Genomic DNA, 23,605 nt, shown 5'->3' with positions numbered 1-23,605 from the left:
AAGAATCCATTTCTGTTAAGTCCCCTACATAACGAATACACCCACCTCAAGTTTTCTCTGACTGCTGAAATGTTATCATGGATCAGTTTAAAAGCCACCCCCCTCCACCACCTTTCTCTACTGCAAACAGAAATACATCTGCCACTGTCAATCTCCTAGATACTTATCACTCACTATCTTAAACATACTTACGCACACACTTCATCTTCTTGAGGAGGGCAGACTGGCTCAAAGAACCCAGCACGATATGGCAAGGAACAAGCAATAATACATGTCTCCTGAATGCATGGACCAACAGAATGCTCTCTTTTGTAGCAGCCGATGTGATTCCATGGTTATTTCTCATTCAGATCACCCAGGAGTGGAATGAATTCCTTTTTCCTTCTTGCCTATTTAAATACAGCAATTTGTCTGGACAAAAAGCTAAGGAGACTCTATTCCTGCAAGCAGCAGCTTATTCTCAGGGCCGGCTCAGAAGTTGTTTTTCTTGCCATTCATTCCAAGTATTTTAATTAACCAAAGTCTCAGAAAGATCTCTTACTGCAGGCCCCAGAGACCAAAGAGTAAGGAGAGCACAGGTGCAGATTCAGCCACGTCTTGTTACTCCGAGTTCAGCCCCAACTCAAAACTGCCAGGCAGACACCCACCCAACCCTGTCTTCTTTGTCAAGACTAGCTCCCCACTGAGCCGCCATCTTGACTGAGATGGACCCCAAAGCCAGGATGCGGATGGCAGACATGCTATCCCAAAGTGCCCTGCCTCCCTGTGGCTCAGTGGTTCCCGTCTCTGACCCCCAACCTTCAGACGGCTCTATCCCCGGACCCAGATACCGCAGCCGCTGGAATGCTCGACGGAGTGACACCAACCACCTTCCCAAGAGTGAGACAGTGATGCCTGGTGGGTAAAGGCGTGGACCAGGGGTGGGGCAGGCCTGGGATCAGATCCCAGCTGGGTCGCTTATTAGTCATCTGACCTTGGGTAAGATGCTCAATCTTTCTGAACCTGTTTTCTCCCTTGTTATCAGGGATAATGGTTAACACCCACCACTTAGGGTTTTGTGAAAATTCCATGAAACGACTCACTGGAAAGCACTCATCCCAGCACCTGCTACCTGAAAGTCCTCAGTGACAGTAACTATCACTGTCGTTGCGGGTGTTGTCGCTATTACAACAGTCCTCAAATACTCATGTTCATTCCAGATTGTGCACTTTCTGACCCCCATGAGGACAAACTCTACACATGCTGACGCTTCCTCTCATATAAATTATCTCTATAAATCAACAGAAGAGACTGTAAGGAACCAGTGACAGGCAATACGATGCAAGGATCATGGGATCAGAAACCTGGGGTTGACTCACAGCTTCCCTGCTCACCCCCGCTTGGGTGACTCTGGTTGAACTACTTGTACCCTCACAGGTCCAGCGAGTTCACCACTGTTTTCAGGCTGGGGACAGCATGCATTACTTCACACACAGCCCCCCTCAGGAGAACCCCCCGGAGAAACCCCTTTCAGGTTCCAGCACCTCAGCTTCTTGAACATTCAAAAGTCTAATGAACACCCCAAATCCAATTGATTCCGTTGTTGTCTCCCCCACAGTGGGCCAGAGTCCCAGGGCTGAGACGATAGCCCGCTGCTAACGAGCATGCAGTATCTTGCAGCAGACACCAAAACTCTAGGTGACTGTTCTCATCCTTTCGCGTGAACTTTCAACTACTTTTTCCTTATTCTGCATTTGTCCCAATCTCCTCTTTCATTCTCAGTCCTACAGTTCTGCACAACTATCTTTAACATATCTTCAATTCTTTGTGAAATGATCCTAAAACACTACACTAAAACAAAGAAAAAATAGTTTTTACCAGCTTCAAGCTTCACATACATAAAGCAGGACTACAGGTCCTGTATCGTCCCTCCCCGTGCGGCTGGATGATGAAGCGACCGTGTGTGAGAAGTACTGGGTCAGGTGTGGCGTGCTCCAGGCATTAAGTGTTTCCCTCTGCCTTCTCGTTTCCTGGACTCTCAGCTCAGGGAAGCAAAGTCAGCGAGCTTGCATTAGGCATCAAGACTCTGATCCCAGCAGGCATGTCATGTGCGAGTTTAAGTGTCTGCAGTCACGTCCAATTCCTTGTGACCCCACAGACTGTAGCCCACCAGGCTTCTCTGTCCATGGGATTCTCCAGGCAAGAACACTGAAGTGGGTTGCCATGCCCTCCTCCAGGGGATCTTTCCGACCCAGGAATCAAACTTGAGTCTCCTGCATCTCCTGCACCGGCTGACAGGTTCTTTACCACTAGCACCACCTGGGAAGCTTGATCCCAGCAGGCAGCAAACGGAAACGAGAGAGACTCCACTGCTGAGGTGGGGTCTTACAGCTCCTGTCTGCTCCACAGCAGCATGACTCACGGCCTCGTTCCAAGCAGTGGAGGACATGGAGCCCTTGACAGACACAGGGGCCCGGGGACCAGAAGCCACGTGACTGAGGCAGCACACCACAAGAGATCCCAGAAGTTCCTGCCTAAACGTTCCTGCACGGCTTGCAGGCGGATGTCCTCGCCAGCAGGCATCTCACGCCTCGAGGCTGCCTGGGGAGAAGGGAGACCTGAGGGTGCTGAAGGTTGATCTTCCCTGGGGTCTGTAGCAGATGTGGGTGACATGTCACAAAAGGCGCCGGCCAAAGGCAGTGGCTCTGGGGAAATGCTGGAAACACTGGAAATGCTCCCCGAATACCCAGTATTTCAGAGTAACATCTCCGCAGGGCAGCAGAAGACACTTAATGCATTTGAGTCACAGGTGGCAAATACTGAAAAACTTTCCCAGGTTAGAGGCAAAGGAAGCAAGATAGGCAGGAAGAGGAAGAAAAGGAGGGAGGGAGGAAGGAAGGAGAGACAGAAAGGTCAGCCGGTGGAAATAGTAACGGGTACTCTAGTCATCTTTTTCCATCCAACTCTGGCTGGAATCTCTTCCGGACAAAGTATAGTTGTTACATATTTTTCCTTCCAATGCAGAGGGCATGTGTTGTTTAATGGTTTTTAATTGGCCAGCAGTAAACTCAGTTCAAAGAAAAAACCTAAATGAAGTATCCCAATATATCAAAGGAACCAGCATTTACAAACACCCAAGATGCATTCACACGGAACACACTAGACACTCAACATGCTACCTCAGAGGCATAATCATCATCTCTTTATGGAGAAGAGGTAAAACACAAGAGGCTTTAAAGCCAGAATTTAAACCCACAGTCTATGGCATTTAATATGTATCAGGCTGGATTTCCTGGCAGTCCAATGGTTAAGACTCTGCCCTTCCAATGCAGGGGATGTGGGTTTAGCCCCTGGCTGGGAAACTAAGATGCCACAGGCTGTGTGGCACAAAATATTAAAAAAATAAAAATTAATATATTTCAGGCTACTTTTAGTTTTAGGAATTTTCTCCATCCATTTCAAGGGAAATCCCACATTCTGCTTTGGAGATCATCATTTTGCTCTTCCTTCAAAGAACTGCTTACAACCACAGGGCTCTTCACCTTTTACCATGAGTTCACCCACCCACTCTGCTTCTCATTCCCTCCCTCCTTAGCAAGGTCGTGAGAGCAGAAGACTCGGGATGTAAAACCTCTCTCTCAGGGGGAAGCCCCGCAGAAGTGTTCACTGCGGACTCCATCACCTTTGCCTCCCTCCAGGTGGAGGAAATCCTCTCAGCAGGAAGATGCTCTTACCCTGTTGGCTGTCACTGGGGTGACCGCTGTGATTTCTTTTGGGGAGATAAGGGGGGGAACAAGGGACCGGGGCAAAGGTGTTGCTGCCACCTTGAGACAGCCTCCCTCTAATGCCACCCGAGCCAGCCTCCTCCCACCCCTGGCATCCCAAGAAAACCAAGCCCAGAAGGTTACCTCGGTGCAGTACAATATGGTCGATCATGTTGCGCTTGTATTTGGTGTGATAGAGGCAGAGAGGACAGCGGAGATCTTTGGGGCCCTCCTCGGGGACCGCCGAATGCCCGGCTTCCACGTGCATAGTAAAAGCAGATCTGGGAGGGAGCGGGGAGAGAGGCGATGAGTGGGACCCAGATGCATCACACTCACACCCCTTGCCAGCAGTCCTTTGGAGACACCCTGCTGCGGGGGTGGGTTACCCAGAATTATAGTGGTTCATCGCGCTTGCTGAGCACAAGTTCCTCAGTCTTTCGGGCAATGACTGAGCACTCTTTTGCAGTGGTCCCTTCTTTGGGGGAAATTCTGCTACTTGGCTGGGCTCAGGGCAAGTTTGAAAAAAAAGAAATAGACTCCCCATTTTACTTTTGAAAATGAGCAGTTGCCTGTTAAAAATATAAAACAAAATCCCTACGAGAATGGATTTCTCATCACGCTTGGAAGGAGAAGCTGGGATGATTCATCAGCTGCCTCGGTGACTCTTCCCAGGGAAGGAGGGAGGGCTGGTTGGTTGGGAAAGCAGGATGGTTGATGACCACGTAAAGACGCTCAGCTGTTATACCAGCTCGAACATGGAGGGTACCAGTGCCTCCCTCGTGCCATCCATTTCAAAATTCAAATTTTACAAAGCCTTAAATGTCTCATAAAAATGGATGAAACCCAAAGTTTAATGGGCAAGGTCCTCTTCTTATTAACCTGAGTGCCTCTCTCTGGGGAAACATGTACACCTGTCAATGGGCCCTTGTTATCTGAGTCCTTCTCGACTTCTCTCAGTTCTAAGGTCACATGCATATTTATCTATAAAACAACTGAACCACATTAACAGTCAGAGATGTTACACGTTTTCCATCAAATCCCAGTGACTAAGATGTTGCTGGAATAGAGACTTGTTTTTCTATCAATTCAAGTTTGGAGGGCTTATGAAGCCCATCCTCGCCAGCCTCTCCATGTGGAGTATGTATTGAAATACTGGAGTGACCTAAAGCCAAGGCCCTGACTGCAACAGGAGCAGATAATAATAGCTTCATATCTGTACTATAGCATCTAATCTTATTATAATAGCTTTCTATGATACAAAAACATTTTGCATTTCCTTTGTGCCAAGCACTATGCTAAGCACTTTATGGCTTCATTTATTATTTTCTTACTCCTCACAAGAGCCCTATGAGGTAGGTACTATTATTATCTTTATTTTACAGATATGGAACCAGAGACACAGACAGGTTTAGTAACTTGTCCAAAGTCACACCGTCAGTAAGTGGCAAAGTTGGGGTTCAAACCCAGGCAGTCAGGCTCTGATTTCTACACTTGTAACTATGACCCTAAGTGGAATCTCTCAGGACGAGATGAAATCACAGGAGCTTAGATTAAATGAAAGGAAACACTCCAATCTTTGTCATACTAAGGAGCAAAACTGACTGTGGATCATCTTTCTCTATGTGGGAACAATCTTTCTGTGATTGTTCAAGTTTAGTCTTCCCAGTGTGAAGTCTTGGTTCTCTTTCAATAATATGATCTTAAGAAATAAGAATTCTTTACAAGGGTAGCAGAGTGTCACTATCGCTGGATATTCTCTCTTGACTTTGACTTTGCTTCTGAGAAGACTATTTTTCCCAGAGACAAAATAAAAGGTGGGGAGGTGGAGGGCATAGTTTTCCAAAAGGGAAAACACTCACTGCTTCATGCACTGGGTCAGGGAAATCATTCACACTCCTCGGGCACCCATTTGCTCTGATTTTTAAACTCACTGGTTCTCATATAGCTCTTCATCCCTTCCCCAAACCCAAAAGCAGTCTCTGGAACTAGCCTCCTTTTGTGAAGACTGGACCCCACCTGTCCATCATCCCTTGGGCAGGGCCTCCCTTGAGCTCCAGAGAGAGGAGTGTAAGGGAAGAGTGTAGTGAGGGGCGGAGCAGGCGCAGCCACCTTGTTCCTCAAGGCTGTTCTTTACACCACTTACTTAAAGCCTGTGTAAAAGGAGCAGTCTTTGCACTTGAAGAGCTTCTTCCCTCCGTGCTTGTCCCTGTAATGGCGCCTGATGCTCTGGATATAGCCAGAGGAGAATTCACAGAATTCGCAGTGAAGAATGGCTTCCGTTTTCTGCTCAGCGCCCCCCGCGGCCCCAGAAAGAGGCACGGGGCTCACACGGCTGTTGTTTCTCGCCAGAGCAGCGGACTGATAGTGGTTCAACTGCTGCTGAACATCTGGAGGCTCAGAGTAGGATGAGTCTGTGGACAGACAGCAGAGAATTACAGCAGACACAGAGAACACAGGTTTGACACTTGAAAACCCCTGAAAGAAGTTTCGAGTACTTTTTTTTTAAAGGGGGCTGACTGTGATCCCAGCTTTCATCTTCATTTACATTCTACAACGCATCTCTGGGGGAAGGCAGGAAGCGTCACCTCTTTTAATCTGACTTTGAGGGTTCGTGGCATTTAAAAATAAAATTCTGAGGTTAAAGGTTTCAAAGTGAAGGAAGAAAGTAAACTGTCTTTTAAAGGAAATTGCAGTGTGGCAACAGGCTGCCACAGAATACCCGTCCCTGTAGGTGAGATAAATGAGCCCGCATAATGTACACAGGCATCCGCACGAGAAAGGAAAGTAGAAGACGCAGTATCTCCAACTTTGCAGAACAGAATTATTCAAGCCAACCGGAAAAAAAGAAAAAAAAAAAAGGGTCTTCAACAGAAATGCTCAAGCACATGGCACTCACAAATATAAAAATGTTTTATGCCTTCACTGTCAAGTGATTTAAATTTTAAAATATAAAAATCCAATAGTGTTCTCCAGGAATGGATGTTTAAAGCTTAGTCAGCATTAAGATGGAGATTTATTCATAAATCCCATTAAAATGAAATTCCAAACAAGTCTCCCTGAAAGGTATTTGAAAGTTTTGCAATTCGGAGGAAAATGTCGGAAGTAACAGGCACAAATCTTAAGCCTGTGAAGCTCAACTGGCATGCGGTGGGGAAAGCTGATGTAAAAGGTAGGTGAGAAAAATCTCAGTTTCCTCTTTAAACAATTTTTTTTAAGTTTAAAAAAAAGAGAGAGAAAGTGGGGGTGGGGGGGAATAAAAGGTCTTCAACCTTTTCCCAACACACCGATCTGAATGTTGAGGTCAGGAATTCACCAACACTGTCATCAACATTGTCCTGTATAACCTATGTCTACCCATGAAAGACACAAATGGACTCTGTGAATCCCATACAGATGAATTTCAGTGGAACTTTCCTTGAAAAGAAAACAAAGGGCTCTTTTCTTACGCTTTTCAAAAAAGCAGGGGTAAAACAGGACAGGAACTGTACCAGCCTCCTCCTGATTTGATGGACACTTAATTTTCCAAAGTGTGACTCCCCCAGGTGGGACACACGAGGGCTCTGTAAAAACTCACATTTGATGAAACTGGTACCATCCATCCCGTCGGCCTCTTTGAAAAGAAAAACAAAAACAGCGGCTTCCTGTATTGTGGGGCCACCTCCTGTCTTCAAAATACTAAAATACCTTCCCTTCTTGTTTTCTCCTCCCCCTCCTCAATTTGTATTCCTCAGGGTTGAGGAAAAGAAAAAAAAAAAAACCCTTTGGAAATTGTAAACAAACCTGCCATACACACACACAAATAAAACAAAAGGAAACTTGAACAATATCTCCAAGCCTCCATGGGTTCATTACCAGGTGTAAACCGAAGACAAAGGAAGAAAGAAATGACACAACTGAATTCATTTCACCCGATTCTTTTTATCTCCTTTTTCTTTATTCCTCGACCTTAGCTGATGAACCCACTCAGGATCAGAATAATGCAATTGTCAACTTCTCTTTCTTTCCCTCAATAGCAGGTTTGTTTACCATTTCATGGATTGTTTGAGATGTTTTCTATTTAAGCTCTCAACACTAGTTTCTGTTTAAGACACACGCACAATGAAGCAAAAGGCACTCTCTGCCCGCCTCTCTTGTTAACAGGAACATAAGCTCCTGGGTAAGTGCCACCACCCCAGGACCCTGGTCAGCCCTAACCTCTGGGCAGCACTGGTTTTGGCTTGCCTTCCATTCTGTAGGAAAGAAATTCTGCAACTGACAAGGCCACAGTCAGGTCTAACTGCCCAGAGTTGTCGACCATTCACAAGTCTACCCAGACACCAAATCAAAGAACAGTCCGTTTCCCAGTAAGCAGCCACGACTGCCTCCATCGTGGGCTTCCAAGGTGGCTCAGTGGTAAAAATTCTGCCTACCAATGCAGGAGATGCAGGAGACTTGAGCTCTATCCCTGGGTGGGGAAGATCCCCTGGAGAAGGAAATGGCAACCCACTCCAGTATTCCTGGAGAATCCCATAGACAGAGGAGCCTGGTGAGTTCATGGGGTTGCAAAGAGTTGGATACAACTGAGCGCCGAAACAACTGCCTCCAAGACTCAGCACCCACCTCAGTGAGGCCCACAAGTTAGCACGCATGCTGGCATTCACCTCGGACACAAGACACTGGACAGCTTCAATCCCTTTATAACAAAATCACAAAGTGGCTCCTAATGTGATGATCAGCCAGGTCAATCTGTCTCTCCTACCTTCCACCATCCCTAGTCTAGCACACGAACAACTCTCTTGGGTAAACTTCCCCAAGGGGAAGGCATTTGACAATACATTTTTTCTCGTTTCTAGGGTCTAAGGCGTATTAATTACTCTATCGCAAAAAAAACAAATTCTTCGATTTCCACACTGGTACTTCTGTGATATGAAACTTGAAGAAATAAAAATGCAAGAAGTCGTGGAGAAAGCATTCCAAGAGAGGAAATTCATCACCTGCCTCAGATGGCAATGTGAAAAGAACAACTCTACGCACCTGTGTCATAAAGTTCCTTCTTTCCTGGTTAGAATCAGGTGGACAGGTTTACTTACAAAAATAAGCAGATCCCACCACTTGGGATTCATTTGAAAGAATGCCAAGGTGACAATTTTGGGGTCTCCTGACAGCTTTACTGTCCTCTCTTGTGCCAAGGCACACTCTTCCTTGCTCTCACTTGGAGTTTGTGAATAATACAAACTTTAACACTTCAGGCACTAAAGCGATGAAGATATGAGTAGGTCTGATTTCACTTATCCCAAAAAAGTCTACCTGCCGAGCTATATAAAATCACAGTGTTCGCGAGGCCCGGCCAGAAGAGCAGAAGAGGGTGGTTTCATGCCCAGTTAGAAAGATAAACAGATTGTTAGCAGTGAAGGGTATGTCACATATGTTAAAAATCATCATTAAGACTATTTTCTTTCATTCCAAGCTTAAGAAAGGAAAGTAAAAAAAGAGACCCTGTGCTTGCTCCGAGGGCCCGACTTGTGGTCATGGGAACATACAGCAGGTGAAGCAGAGGAGAGTGAATCCAGAGAAAAGCTCTGTACTCAACTGCAGGCCACACAAGTTCCGTCTTTACCCCTGGCATGGCCAGAAATATCTACAATGGAACCAACATCCATTCTTAATCCAATCCTGAGATGTGCAGTTCAGCAGAGAATGTTGGTCTCTGACTTGTGACTATTTATACACAGAGTTTGTAACACCTCCTCAGATGACAATTTTGTCTTTTTGAGGTCTTACAAATAGCTGAGAAAAGAAAAGCAGCAAAAGGCAAAGAAGAAAAGGAACGATATATCTATCTGAATGCAGAGTTCCAAAGAATAGCAAGGAGAGATAAGAAAGCCTTCCTATGTGATCAATGCAAAGAAATAGAGGAAAGACTAGAATTCTTTTCCCAAAGAATGGGAAAGACTAGAGATCTCTTCAAAAAAATCAGAGATACCAAGGGAACATTCCATGCAAAGATGGGCACAATTAAGGACAGAAATGATATGGATCTGACAGAAGCAGAAAATATTAAGAAGTGGCAAGAATACACAGAAGAACTATACAAAAAAGATCTTCACGACCCAGATAACCACGATGGTGTGGTCACTCACCTAGAGCCAGACATCCTGGAATGCGAAGTCAAGTGGGCCTTAGAAAGCATCACTACCAACAAAGCTTGTGGAGGTGATGGAATTTCAGTTGAGCTATTTCAAATCCTAAGAGATGATGCTGTGAAAGTGCTACACTCAATATGCCAGCAAATTTGGAACACTCAGCAGTGGCCACAGGACTGGAATAGGTCAGTTTTCATTCTAATCCCAAAGAAAGACAATGACAAAGAATGTTCAAACCAACACACAATTGTACTCATCTCACAAGCCAATGAAGTAACGATCAAAATTCTCCAAGCCAGGCATCATCAGTATGTCAACAGAGAACTTCCAGATGTTCAAGCTGGATTTATAAGAGGAACCAGAGATCAAATTACCAACATCCACTGAACCACAGAAAAAGCAAGAGAGTTCAAGAAAAACATCTACTTCTGCTTCATTAATTACGCCAATTAATTGACTGTGTAGATCACAACAAACTGTGGAAAATTCTGAAAGAGACAGGAATACAAACCACCTTACCTGCCTCCTGAGAAATCTGTATGCAGGTCAGGAAGCAACAGTTTGAACTGGACACGGAACAACAGATTGATTCCAAACTGGAAAAGGAGTACGTCAAGGCTGTATATTATCACCCTGCTTATTTAACTTACATGCAAAGTACATCATGCGAAATGCTGGGCTGGATGAAGCACAAGCTAGAATCAAGATTACCGGAGAAATATCAATAACCTCAGATATGCAGATAACACAACCCTTATGGCAGAAAGAAAAGAGGAACTAAAGAGCCTCTTGATGAAAGTCAAATAGAAAAGTGAACAAGCTGGCTTAAAACTCAACATTTAAAAAACTAAGATCATGGCATCTGGTCCCAACACTTCACGGCAAATAGACGGGGAAACAATGGAAACAGTAAGAGACTTTATTTTTCGGGGCTCCAAAATCACTGCAGATGGTGACTGTAGCCATGAAATTAAAAGACCCTTGCTCCTTAGAAGAAAAGCCATGACCAACCTAGACAGCATATTAAAAATCAGAGACATTACTTTGCCAACAAAGGTCCATCTAGTCAAAGCTACGGTTTTTCCAGTAATCATGTATGGATGTGAGAGTTGGACTATAAAGAAAGCTGAGTGCCGAAGAATTGATGCTTTTGAACTACAGTGTTGGAGAAGACTCTTGAAAGTCCGTTGGACTGCAAAGAGATCAAACCAGTGAATCCTAAAGGCTATCAGTCCTGAATATTCATTGGAAGGACTGATGCTGAAGCTGAAGCTCCAATATTTAGGTCACCTGATGCAAAGAACTGACCCATTAGAAAAGACCATGATGGTGGGAGAGGTTGAAGGCAGGAGAAAAAGGGAACGACAGAGGATGAGATGGTTGGATGGCATCACTGACTCGATGGACATGAGTTTTAGCAAGTTCTGGGAGTCGGTGATGGACAGAGAAGCCTGGTGTGCTGTCGTCCATGGGGTCGCAAAGAGTTGGACACAACTGAGTGACTGAACTGAACTGATACACAGAGTTTAGGAAATTAAATTATGATTTATAATTGCAGTTATAAAATAAATTTAACTAAGTTATATGGAGCTATTCATTTTGTAAGCTGTCTATAATAGGAAAATGATTTTGTAAAAGTAGGTTCACACTAGAACTTTAGCATGGACAGCTACAGTGTTTCTAGGTGTGGGTTTGGAAGTTATCAAACAACCAGCACTGGATTCCCTCAACAACTGCTTATGGCATAGATTCTCATCCCAGTTTTACCAATGAGGTTGCTGGGGCTGAGAATGGTTGGTTACACAGCTACTGAGAGGCAAGAGGTAGGATTTGAACAAAGATCTGTCTGACTTTAAAATATGAGTCTTGTCTATTACGCATGTGTACTCAACAGGTTAACCTCTGGGGTCCCACGAAGCAAGTCAGAAGAACACCAAAGAACACCTGAGTGTTCCATTAGCAACACACTCACAGCAGAGAGGAGAAAGAGAAGGTGGCAGAAAGACAGAAAGTAACATCCGAATGGATAGAAATTAGAGAGAAAATAACATTCAACTGAATACCAAGAAAACACTAAAAATGAGCATTTCAGAGCACATGGGGAAGAAAAGAATCAACAAGGTAAGATTCCTGGGAAAGGAAAAGAATATCCAACATTTCAAAATGCTTTATAAAAACACACAAAAAGGGATCACTCAGCAGGCATTTGCATACACGTGCTGCGCAGGTAAGCACCGCCAAGCACCCAGAACTGGAGATGTGCCGGCCCACAGGTCATGCTTTGATTAGATGCTGGATAAACTGCCCTCAAATGATAACACTCTAACATGCCTGAGGGGGAACTTGGCTGGGAAAGAAAGGTATCCGAATACCAATGGGAGACGGGTGCTTTCTGGTGGCTCCTGGACAGCTCAGGACTTCAAACCAGAGAAAGGGCTGAGTTCCAGATGAGACCTCCTGCCCCTCTCATTCAATCAGGTTCCTGGAGAAATGGGAAAGTTCTGACTCTCATTCCAGCTCCCCAGAATTCTGGCCAAACCCAGGTTAAGTATCCATTCAAAGAGTTCTTTTTTCTTTTTTCTCCAAAAACACACCACCCCACAGAAACAACCACTGGAAATCTATTGAACTCTGGAAGAACAATAAGCCCTGACAGAATGAAGCTTGCTTAAATATTCTGATTCTACAAACACTTACTTAGTGGACATCCTCTTCATGCCAGGCCATGAGCAGGCTCTAGGGACTCAAAGTCAAAGAAGGTGTGAGGTGGGACTTCCCTGGCGGTACAGGGGTTAGGACTCCCAACGCTTTTACTTCTGGAGTCCCGGGTTCGATCCCTGGTCAGGGGATCCCACAAACCATGTGGTCAAAAAAAAATCAAGGCACAGGGGTTGGAGGTTTGATCCCTGGTCAGGGGATCCCACCAGTTATGTGACACAGCCAAAAAGAAAAAAAAAAAAGGCACTAGAGGTGCATTCCACAAGCCCAAATCTAGAGACACAGAGGAGCTGGCTGTCATGAAGATACATGCCTGATCCACATCTAACACCCTTCCTCCACTGACTGAAGGAGTAAAAGAAGCAGAGAACAAATGATCAGTAACAGGGGAGTTTAGCTATTGCAACATTAAGGAAGACACAGGGAAGAGTTAAGAGTCAATTGAGCAGTAAATTGTGGGAGCCGCAGAGGACAGCCCCCTTACTCACTGAGTGACCTAAAAAGGAGGCTGTACACGAGGATCAATTCTCAATTCTCTACAGCTCTGCAGAGAAGGTGTGAGTGAAGGTGAAAAAGTGGCAGAAGTACCTTGGTGCCAGCAACCACATTTTATTTGAGCTAGATTTTCATGCAGACTTAGAAGAGAGGCTCTTTCATCAGGGAGAGAGTACCAGGAGGAAATAAAAGACAAGAAGATTTCAGGCAAGCAAATTTTAGATGTGGATGTGGGGTGGGGGGGTGGTTCAATGACACCCATTCATTCAGTAAGCATTTACTGAGTATCTAAGTCCATGTAAGACCCTGTTCTGGAACAGGTGGATGTGGTCCCTGCCCTCAAGCCAACTCACCATCTTGGGCAGATGTGTAAATAACTGATGGTGACACACAGCACCCCCAAAAAAGTCTCAATGGAGCATCTATCTTCATGGTCCTAGTGGAGAAGACAAAATCAGCCATACATGGTGACTGACAGAAATGGGAGTGAGAGAGACAGAGGGAGGATGGCAAGATAACCTTGATTTCCACTAATAAATGGAATTAGTATCAGCTAGTGTGTCAGTCGGAGAAGGCAATGACAACCCACTCCAGTACTCTTGCCTGGAGAATCCCATGGACGGAGGAGCCTGGTAGACTGCGGTCCATGGGGTCATGAAGAGTCAGACACGACTGAGCAACTTCATTTTCACTTTTCACTTTCATGCATTGGAGAAGGAAATGGCAACCCACTCCAGTGTTCTTGCCTGGAGAATCCCAGAGACGGGGGAGCCTGGTGGGCTGCCGTCTATGGGGTTGCACAGAGTCGGACTGAAGCGACTTAGCAGCAGCAGCAGCAGCGTGTCAATTAATGAAAGCAACACCAAACATGGAGCTACCTAAATGTTCAATTCACCACACCTCCATCTTTAGTCATAAATAGAAATTAAACAACTACTTTCTTATCACAACAGGGAAAAAAGTGACTTAATTCCTACAGGGAAAAGAAATAAAGATCAGAGGATGAGTCTGAGTGGGAAATTATGTACACTGGAGGCTGAAAGAGATTGCTTAGGGGAAGATTAAAAATCTTCAGATCCTAAAATAGCATAGTGTTCAAAATGATGAACGGATTATGATTTTCTTCAGAAAAGCAGGTGATTTGGCAACTAAAGGTTGGCAGTGTAAGAAAATGGAAACAGAATATTACCTGTTGATAACTTAACAACAAATTTTGTAAATGCCCAAAGTTAGGTGGTTGGAAAGTGTGCAAGTATCAGTTGCTCAGTCATGCCTGACTCTTTGTGACCCCATGGACTATAGTCCTCCAGGCTTCTCTGTCCATGGAATTCTCTAGGCAAGAATACTGGAGGGAGTTACCATTTCCTTCTCCAGGGGATCTTCCCAACTCAGGGATTGAACCCAAGTCCCCTTCATTGCAGGCAGATTCAGTTAATAGCCAGGAAGCTTTTGGAACAGCATCAGCTCCCATCATACAACGGCTAAGAAACTCAGGCAAAGGACAAAAGAGTCCAAGTATTTCCATGGACATGACAGCAACCCAGGTTAGGGTTGCTAATAATGAGATAAGAGAATCCTCCTACTTATTGGCGAACTTAGACATGACCTGAGTCTCCATCTAAAGCTGAAAAATGGTGTCTGGCAGACGCCTTAAACTCAGCATGCTACACACAGCCACCATCTTTGCTCACACATCTCCTCTGGCGCTCTGAATGTGCGTCAGTGAGTCAACGCTTCATTCAAGCCCAAAGTGTGGGACTCCTCCTTCCAACCATCAGGCATTTCCTGTGGTAGCACATTTCCCAGAGACATAGATCACTTCTCACTTCCAATCACCTTCCTCTCCAGCCCCCTGTCTTCCTTTCTCACTGCTCTTTCAGGTCCACAGAACCCATATGGGCATCTCTAACACCCTATGAGCTGGTCTTCCTTCCTTATAGATCTATTCTACTTTGGCAAGTGTACATGTCACAGACATATAATGTATATCACTTTTTACAGGAGTATGATAATTATGCCCCAGGGCTCAAGGATAAAGCCTACTCCTTGGTACACACAGCTCGACAGTCTGGTCCCACCCTGTGCTTCCAGCCTCACTTTTAGCTAATTTCCAATTCCCTGCACTTTCTACATATATCATCATCGGGAATCCTTGATCAAGGGCTATCCGAGGCTCTTCCTCTTCTTTATGCCCAGCAAACCCCTACCCATCCTTCAAAGCCCAGCCCAACGCCTTCCCTCCCAGACCCAGACAGAAACCCTTTCTCTGTGCTTTGCCAATACACACTGTGATTCTCACCTGGATCTTATTAGAATTCAGCTTACACTTGTAAGTTCTCTTAAGCAACCTCCACCAACAAACTAGGGCATATCAATGCCTTGACTTTAAAGCATCCCAGTGCAATAGGAATTGGGCTGATTGTTGGGACTTTCTCTAGCAGGCATACCCATTTTTGCTTTCAGCAGTTGTGCTAATACTAACAAAAATCAGTCTTATTTTCTCTTAAATTTTTTTGTACTTGTTATATTTATATTTGTTACTGAGCTTATTCAATTTAATTAATATTACCACAAAGGATGAAAGATGGGTATAAAAATTGCCATTTCTATGAAAGCTATGTTAAATGTTTGAAAAGATTTGAGAAAGTTGCTAAAAAAAATTGTCAAATTACATTTTGGCAAGATAAAAGATTAAAGAGAACATAAAAATCTAGAAGGACTCTGCTCTAAGACTGTTTCATAAATGTCTAAATTATCATTCCACTTCAAAGAAACCTGAAACCAGAAGTAGTGTAGGTGACTGTGGTTTATGAAAGAGAGAAAAATGGGGAATTCAATCAAAAGACCCAGACATAAGTTTGATCCTACAACACAATCCTGATGAACGAATTTTTTTATTTTTTGGCTGAGCCACACGTGGGATCTTAGTTCCCAACCAGAGATTGAACCCATGCCCCCTGCAGTGAAAGTGAGGAGTCTTAACGACTGGACTGCCAAAGAAGTCCCTGAATGAATGCACTTTTGAATGAAAGTAAAACACAAAAGGCATTTTCAAAAAGATTCCCTGCATTAAGAAATTTTCAAATATTACTAAGAAACAAGGTCTGATTATACCAAATAAGTTTCAACTGTATCTATCCATATGTTTGACCCAATGCTTAGTTGCTCAGTAGTATCCAACTCTTTGCAACCCCATGGACTGTAGCCCACTAGGCTCCCCGGTCCCTGGGATTTTTCAGGCAAGAATACTGGAGTGGGTTGCTGTTTCCTTCTCCAATGTTTGACTCTATTTTATATTAATTCAGAAAATACTTATTGAGAGGCTTTTATGTACCAGGCACTTCTAAGGCACTTGGGGTACCTTTCAGTGAAAAAAAACCAGCAAGGATCCTTGCCCCCATTGGACTTAAATTTTAGATGGACAGGAATAGTATCTTGTGTGCTTTTATAGCCAGAGACTGATAGTCCTTTCATTTAAAAAACCTTTCATTAAAAAAATATACTTAAGAAAATGTTTGTTGGATTGAATTTATGAGCAATTTTCTTAAATTCTACCCTATACCTCTGTCTATCTAGCTAAGTTACAAAAAACTGTGTGTCGCATAGAGCTGTCAAGATGATTCACAGATTCAAAAGATTTATTCAAGATTTCTTAGGTTCTACCTGAATTTGTTTGAAACTCAGTTTCTTTCTCAAGATACCTGCTGTTCACTTCATCCTAACAGGGAGCAGAATGTGGTACCCACAACACGACCAACTACAAATCACCAATGCAACTTCCCAAGTGTTTCCTTGGAAGATTCTCAAAAAGGCTCTCCAGATAGAAGACTGGACCATCCTGAAGGAAAACTGTTAGAAACTAAGCTTTGGAACACAAGCCATTTCAGCTCCTCCTGGATAGTATCTAAAGGGGGAACATAAATCTCTAGAGGCAGCCATGTGACTTTATTTCCTTCTTTTGATTACGCCTTGAAAATCTCCAGGCCAAGGACTCCAGGACCTCCTTGTCTTCTGTCATCAGGAGAGTTCTCTGGCTTGGGTGCACAAGATTACGATACAATGGCCAGGAGGACAATGGGCGCTGGATGACTATATATAGGAATGCTGGGCTTGGTTGTCATGGAGGCAAACGGAAAAACAAATGCCTGATCCTGAAAAGAAGGTTGAGGCCAAACTTGAAGGAAACACACACTGAAAACTTCCTGTCATTCTGATGAGTAAAAACAAAACCTTGAAATATGATCAGGGAAAAACAAAACAAAAAGTTAAGTCTTCAAAATGACAAAAACAGCAAAAAAAAAAAAAAAAAAAAAGCCACTGCCCGTTTTTGAGATTTAGTATCTCATAATCCGTAAGGTCACTGAAAGGCTCTCTCAAAGGCCTTATTGGCAAGAAGCTTCATGTTCTCATTTTCTCTATATTTTGGCAGGGAACTCAGGCAAGTCTGATCTAAAACAGAAGATTCCTGGACTTGCAAGTCACTAGGTCCTATCGTGGGGGACAACTGTCTCTGTATCATTTTTCCCCAGTGGCAGCACCACTGTGGCATCGCCCAGTGAATCAAATCAAAACGAATCCTTGATTCATTTCTCTTCCATTGAAGGAGTGAGAAAGCCCTATTGGTTCAACCTCCTGTAAAGCCCGTATCTGTGACCCACTCACGGATGCACAGCTCCTGCTTCTGCTCAAGTCCCTGTGGTTGCTTGTATAAACCTGCATTGCAGGATGTTCCTAATTGGCTTTCTATCTTCAAGAGCCTTCTCCCCCTAAGATCCTTCATTTTCCAAAAGTAAGTATGATCAAAGTATTCATGCCTTCTTACAAGGAAAATGTCCAACCTCTGAACATCGGTGTCCTAGTCCACCTTCATCTTCCCACACCTACCTCAGTCCACACCCACCCTGCTCCCACTCAGCGCTACTCTCAGCCATGTGGAAGGTTTCTAACATTCACTCTCTGTGCTCTTTTTCACCGTTTCCTTGAATATTCCTGCAATATCCTTCTTCCACTTCTCAGCCTGGCAAATTCATCTTTCAAGACTGAATTCAGTTCAAATTTACCATCACTATGAAGATCTTCCTTGATCTTTCTAGAAACACTTATTCAGCTCCGCCTTCACGCTCTCCTGCTACTACTCATGCTGCATGCAGGTTAATTTATTTTGGCCTCCAGCAGACTATGGTCTATTTGCAAGTAGGATATCTGTGCATGCACACATTCATCCATCCATCCATCACATTTTTTTAAAGTTCATTAACTCCCAGAACTTAGTTCAGGGCCTGAGCCAAAAGAGGTGCTCAACAAACATGGTATAAAGATCCAAAAAGAGTTCAAACTGGGAAAACTGCTCTGGAAAACCAAGATTTAACAGGAAAATCCAATTAACCAAATGTCACTCTCTCTTTGAACACTGACATTAATAGAGCCAGCCCACTGAAACAGTGATCCACTTTTATTGAAATAAATCTGGGTCTTTTTTTTAATTACCTGAAGAATGACTTCTGGAACATTTGAAAATTTGAATGGCAGGAAATTCATGATCCATGACCATCCCAAGAAGTCACAGGCATAATTTCTGGTTTTCACCCTAAGTCAGCAGTGAGTCTGAACTCTGGAATAGACGGTATCAGGACATGTGGGAGCCACTTCAGATGAATCAGTATGCAGCTCTCTCTCCTTTTCTGTACCCACTGGCAGGCACAGATCTGTGGTAGGTACAGAAGTTCGTGAAATGTGCAGGTGTAAGACGTACCATGTATTTAAATGTACCATGACTTTGCTATCACTGTCAGTTCCTAAGGCCACGACAACAGATGCCTCTGCAAGCCAGGATGTGTTCATGGATGACATTCAGCAGTGCATTCTCATTGCATGAAATATTTTATCAATTCTCCTCCACCATGGATGCACTCTCCTCCCAGATACGTGGGGTAAGGTTATTCATTTTGCGGAAGGACTTCTGGTGGCTCAGAAAAGCAGAGATGGTTTCATGTCACCCAGCCAGTAAACAGAGAGACAGGAACATAACCTGGGGCTCCTGCATGCCCCAGTTTCGAAAACATGTTCTTTTTCTGCCACATCCATTAGCAAACATTGCAGGTATTCCTTCTGTACTAAATGATATTTGTAACTCAAAGTGTGTGTTCTTGAGAAACCCGCCTTGAAACTGGCTGGAAATCTGTCAGGAAGCAAATGAACGTGTGGTGAAGGAGCCTCTTTCTCCTATTTTTCGGGAGGAAGCTCTGGGTGGCATCTGCCATTGTTCACTGAGATGCTCTCACAATATCGAATGCATAATTCACCTGTGACTCTTTGGAATTGTGTGATGAGGAAGTAATGCTTCCTGCTGTTCGTTTAGATCGTATAGATGTCTTTACCACACAGAAAATCCAATGAGCAACGTGGAGGACAAAAGCCTCTTTGTATCAGTGACTTGGCCGCCACCGTCCAGAGCTTGCTAGCAACTTCAGACGGTATTTAGAGCTCACAGGCCGTGGGCAAGGCCACCATGCTTCCACCTCAAGGTTCAACTGGAGGGGAGATACCCGCTGACTTCAAGGAGGCGGTCACAGCATACGGCTTGCAACGATCAGGCCAGGGAGAGCCCGCCCAGGGAACAAGGCAGAGACTTCTCAAAAGCTCAGCAAAATCAAGAGGAAAGAACACATCTGAGGAGACGTGTATATATTTAGATACGTGTCGAGTTCTAAGCGATGGTATGGAAATCGGGTGAGAACAACCACAGCGGATCAAGAACAAGAGGAAGCAGCCACACTTTAAAGCGCAGTTATTCTAAAATTGTCTCCCAGCAGCGGGCATCTCTGAACCAACACACCCAGTGGGTTTCTTAGCCTTTTCTTCTTTTCTTTTCACTTATTCCCAAGCAGGGGAAGAAAATCCTGGCTCTAGATAAAGTTATATATTTTAATCATCATTAAAGCAGTAAGTCCCTCTATTAGGACACACACTTCCCCACTCCGAACTCCCCCTCAGGACAAGTGCTAGTGATGCTGGGCTCAAGTGGAGGGCATGAGTCTCCCAGAAGCAGAGGGACCAGGCAGTGAGATCCAGGCTCATCTTTTACTGGCCTAGCAGCTCTAAGTCTGCAATTCTGTCAGGTGCTTCTTCACAAAGTCTCTCCTTGATCTTCACCACGACCTTGTAACATAAGCCGTGCTGTTACTTCCCACTTTACAGATGGGAAAGCCAAGGGAGCATCTGGGAACAGGCCACTTCTCAGCTCCCTGGGGGCATGCACACCTCCTCCTAACCCTGGGGACTCTCCATTAAGCAGACTTCTGGTTCCTCACTTGCAAACTGGAGCTGGCGACACCGACAGCTGCATAGGGTGCCACGGGCAGAGGATAGCAGTGTGTGAAGCATAATGCCTGGCATGGGTGAAGTGGGGGTTCTTCAAGGGCCTCAGTCCCACCGCAATTAAAGCTGACGTGGTATATTTTGCACTAAATGATTAATTGTCTCTTGGTGTGTATGGAGAGCTTTCGGTAGATGAAAGAATTTGATCTCCTTATCTGGACTGCGGGATGGAGTGGAACGGGCATCTCTTACACGGCTCTACACAGATGTAACTGACATTCATCCCAGCTCAGGGCACACGGCAGATGTTCAGCTGCTAGTTTCTGACTGACTGATTCTGGGCAAAGCCAACTGCACTGCCCCTCCTGCACTAAGAGCTTTATTCTGCAGGTGAGGATGGCTGCCACGGTGAGGGAACCGACCAAGGAGCCTGGATCCAGCCCAGAGGCAAGGCTCAACCCGAATAACACACCAAGTCACCCCCATTTTGTAAGACAGCTCAGCACACAGTTTGGTCACAAGTAGTATGAAGAGGCACATCAAAGTAAATTTAATTCCCAAACTTTACAGGCTTTCCTGGTAACCATTCTAGGGTCTATTTCATCCTAACATCACCTCCAGCTTTCTTTTTTTTAAAATATTTATTATTTATTTATTTGATTGCACCAGGTCTTAGCTGAAGCGCGCAGGATCTTGAGTTGTGGCATGTGGAATCTAGTTCCCTGATCAGGGATTGAACCCAGGTTCCCCACATTGGGAGTGTGGTGCCTTAGCCACTGGACCACCAGGGAAGTCGCTCACCTCCAGCTCTGAGCAAGGTCCTTGGGTATACGGTAGGTGTGGTGATCATCCCCACCATCAGTGACACTCTCATGCACATCTCTCCCTGACCCTGCTGCTCCTGTCCTTTTCTGCCCGTTACAGGGTTTTCTTTCTCTTGATGGCACTTTCTTCCATCTGATCAACAGTACATATGCACTGGTTGATTGGTTGGCGTACCCCACTCTCTCTTGGGGGTTTTGTCTCAAACTTCTTCACCTGCATGGACTTCTGGATTTTATTTCATTACCCAGGAGGGCATCTGATCTTCCTTGGGGACTGCTGGCTCAGCTGGGCACAGAGTATCTGCCCAAGACCCAATATGAGAAACCCAAGGGTCTGTACCAAGAGGCAACCCTACCATCGCACCACTGCGTGCCTCAGCCTCCAGAGGGTCATGGCCAGTGTGCGGCACCATGGACATCAATGCTCAAGACTACAGTCATTCATTTAAATAGCTCATTTCCTTCCCTGCCTACATGTGCAAGGCAATCTGCCACCCTCTGGGAACTCAAAATAAAATGATGGCCTCTGCCTTCAAGAAGCAGGTAGTCCTTATATGTGGAATCTAAAATACAATACAAATGAACTTATCTATGAAATAGAGAATGGACTTGTGGTTGCCAAGGACGCAGGGAGAGGGATGGAGTCAGGGTGTGGGATTAGCAAATGCAAACTATTACACATAGAATGGGGAAACAACAAGGTCCTACTGTATGGCACAGGGAATTATACTTATCTTGTGATAAACTATAATGGAAAATATGAGAAAGAATGTACATATATGTATAACTGGATCACTTTACTGTACAGCAGAAATTAATATAACACTGCAAATCAACTGGACTTCAATAAAATAAATTGGGAAAAACACGTGGATGGTCTAAGGTGGTGGAAAGTCAGACCTTTATTAATACAACAAGAGTATGATCAGCTCTGACACTAAAGAGCGCTCAAAGACGTGAGCAGCGAGGAGGCCCTCAGTCATATAGGAAGGGTTAGGAAGGCTTCTGGAGAAGACAAGATTCAAGTTTTCAAGGATGAGTGCGAATTAGCCAAGTGAATGAAATAAAGAGGAGGTCAGGAGAAAGTAAATGGAGAAGGACATTCCAGGAAGGGCTAGCAAGGCCTGGAGCGTGAGAGCAGGACCCCATGCAGACAAGGCATTCAGAACGGCTGCAGTGAGGGACACGGCAGAGAGAAGGGATGAGAGTGACTCTGAGAGAAACGGGGTCCAAATACTGGCTTTCCATGCCGAGCTCAGAATCTGTTCTGAAGGCAGAGCAGCCAGCCACTGGAGGGTTTGAAGCAGGAACCAGGTGAGATAAAGGCTTCGGTTTTTTTCACCTTTTCTGTGTCTATAAATTGCACCCAGAGTCCTGCCCCATCTCTCAGATGGGGAAAGCAGCTAGGAATAAATGCATTCCCACTGGGAGGGAAAACCAACCAACAGCATGTTCCTTATTGATGAAGCTGCCTATAACTCCATGGTGTTTTCCAGCAGAAAACTCAAGTAGAAAACACCAATGTGGTAACTTTTCCCCTCTGGATTTTACTAGCAGCTTGGAATTGTTCATTTGAAATTCAGTTCCTACTGTTTCTACTGAACACATTACATTTACATCTGGAATAGATTATGGCCCTACCTATGGGAAGGAAAACTGGAAATCGAGTAGGCTACCTTTTCTGCTCTCTAACAACCCTTCACCTGTAAGAAAATAATAAGGAAGCACAGGAAACCAAGCGGTGTGTCCACATGTTGGCAAACATCAAAAATGTGTGAACATCAGCCAAGATCTTGTGGTCTGTTTTTCAAATACAGTGCCTCAGGAACATCCAAAATGTTTCTATATCTGTATTTTGCTCCTTAATTTTAGCACCCAGCTGTCAACCCAAGGACTCATTCAGACCCAACTCAATGGACAAAATACTATTTTGTAAAGTGTTTCAATGGGCTTCACAGGCACTAGTGGTAAAGAGCAGGCCTGCCAGTGAAGGAGACGTAAGAGACTCAGGTTCAATCCCTGGGTCAGGAAGATTCCCTGGAGAAGGGCATGGCAACCCACTCCAGTATTCTTGCCTGGAGAATCCCATGGACAGAGGAGCCTGGTGGGCCACAGTCCATAGAGTTGCAAAGAGTCGGACATGACTGATCGCCTTAGCACACAGTACACAAAGTGATTTAATATTCTTCTGGGTTCATTAGCATTTTATAAATGGTTTGTTTCATCATAACAAGTATTGTATCTACTATATGTTAGGTATTTGACAGATACCAAGAACATCAAGAGCTCACATTTCAAGAGCTCTCCAGTTGTCAGGGAAGATTACTGAAACACATGAAAATGAGTGCATACTCAAAGAACAGGGCCAACACCCATGGGCATTGCT

At 44.5% G+C, this 23,605-nt stretch overlaps 1 protein-coding gene across 13 annotated transcripts in view; it reads right to left on the bottom strand.

Moving 5' to 3' along the window:
* Positions 1 to 23,605, bottom strand: part of ZNF462 (zinc finger protein 462) — a 153,254-nt gene that overhangs the window by 36,155 nt on the left and 93,494 nt on the right. For all 13 annotated transcript variants that reach the window (XM_043453782.1, XM_043453784.1, XM_043453792.1 and 10 more), the window contains 2 exons: positions 5,887 to 6,154; positions 3,888 to 4,024 (listed from right to left, as the gene is read on the bottom strand). In XM_043453782.1, coding sequence (XP_043309717.1) covers positions 3,888 to 4,024; positions 5,887 to 6,154 — 405 coding nt within the window. The remainder of the gene's footprint in view (positions 1 to 3,887; positions 4,025 to 5,886; positions 6,155 to 23,605) is intronic.

This window comes from Cervus canadensis, chromosome 30 (genome assembly GCF_019320065.1).
Source record: "Cervus canadensis isolate Bull #8, Minnesota chromosome 30, ASM1932006v1, whole genome shotgun sequence".
In the NCBI taxonomy this organism is placed as follows: Eukaryota; Metazoa; Chordata; class Mammalia; order Artiodactyla; family Cervidae; genus Cervus; species Cervus canadensis.
This window is presented reverse-complemented; position numbering and strand designations above follow the sequence as displayed.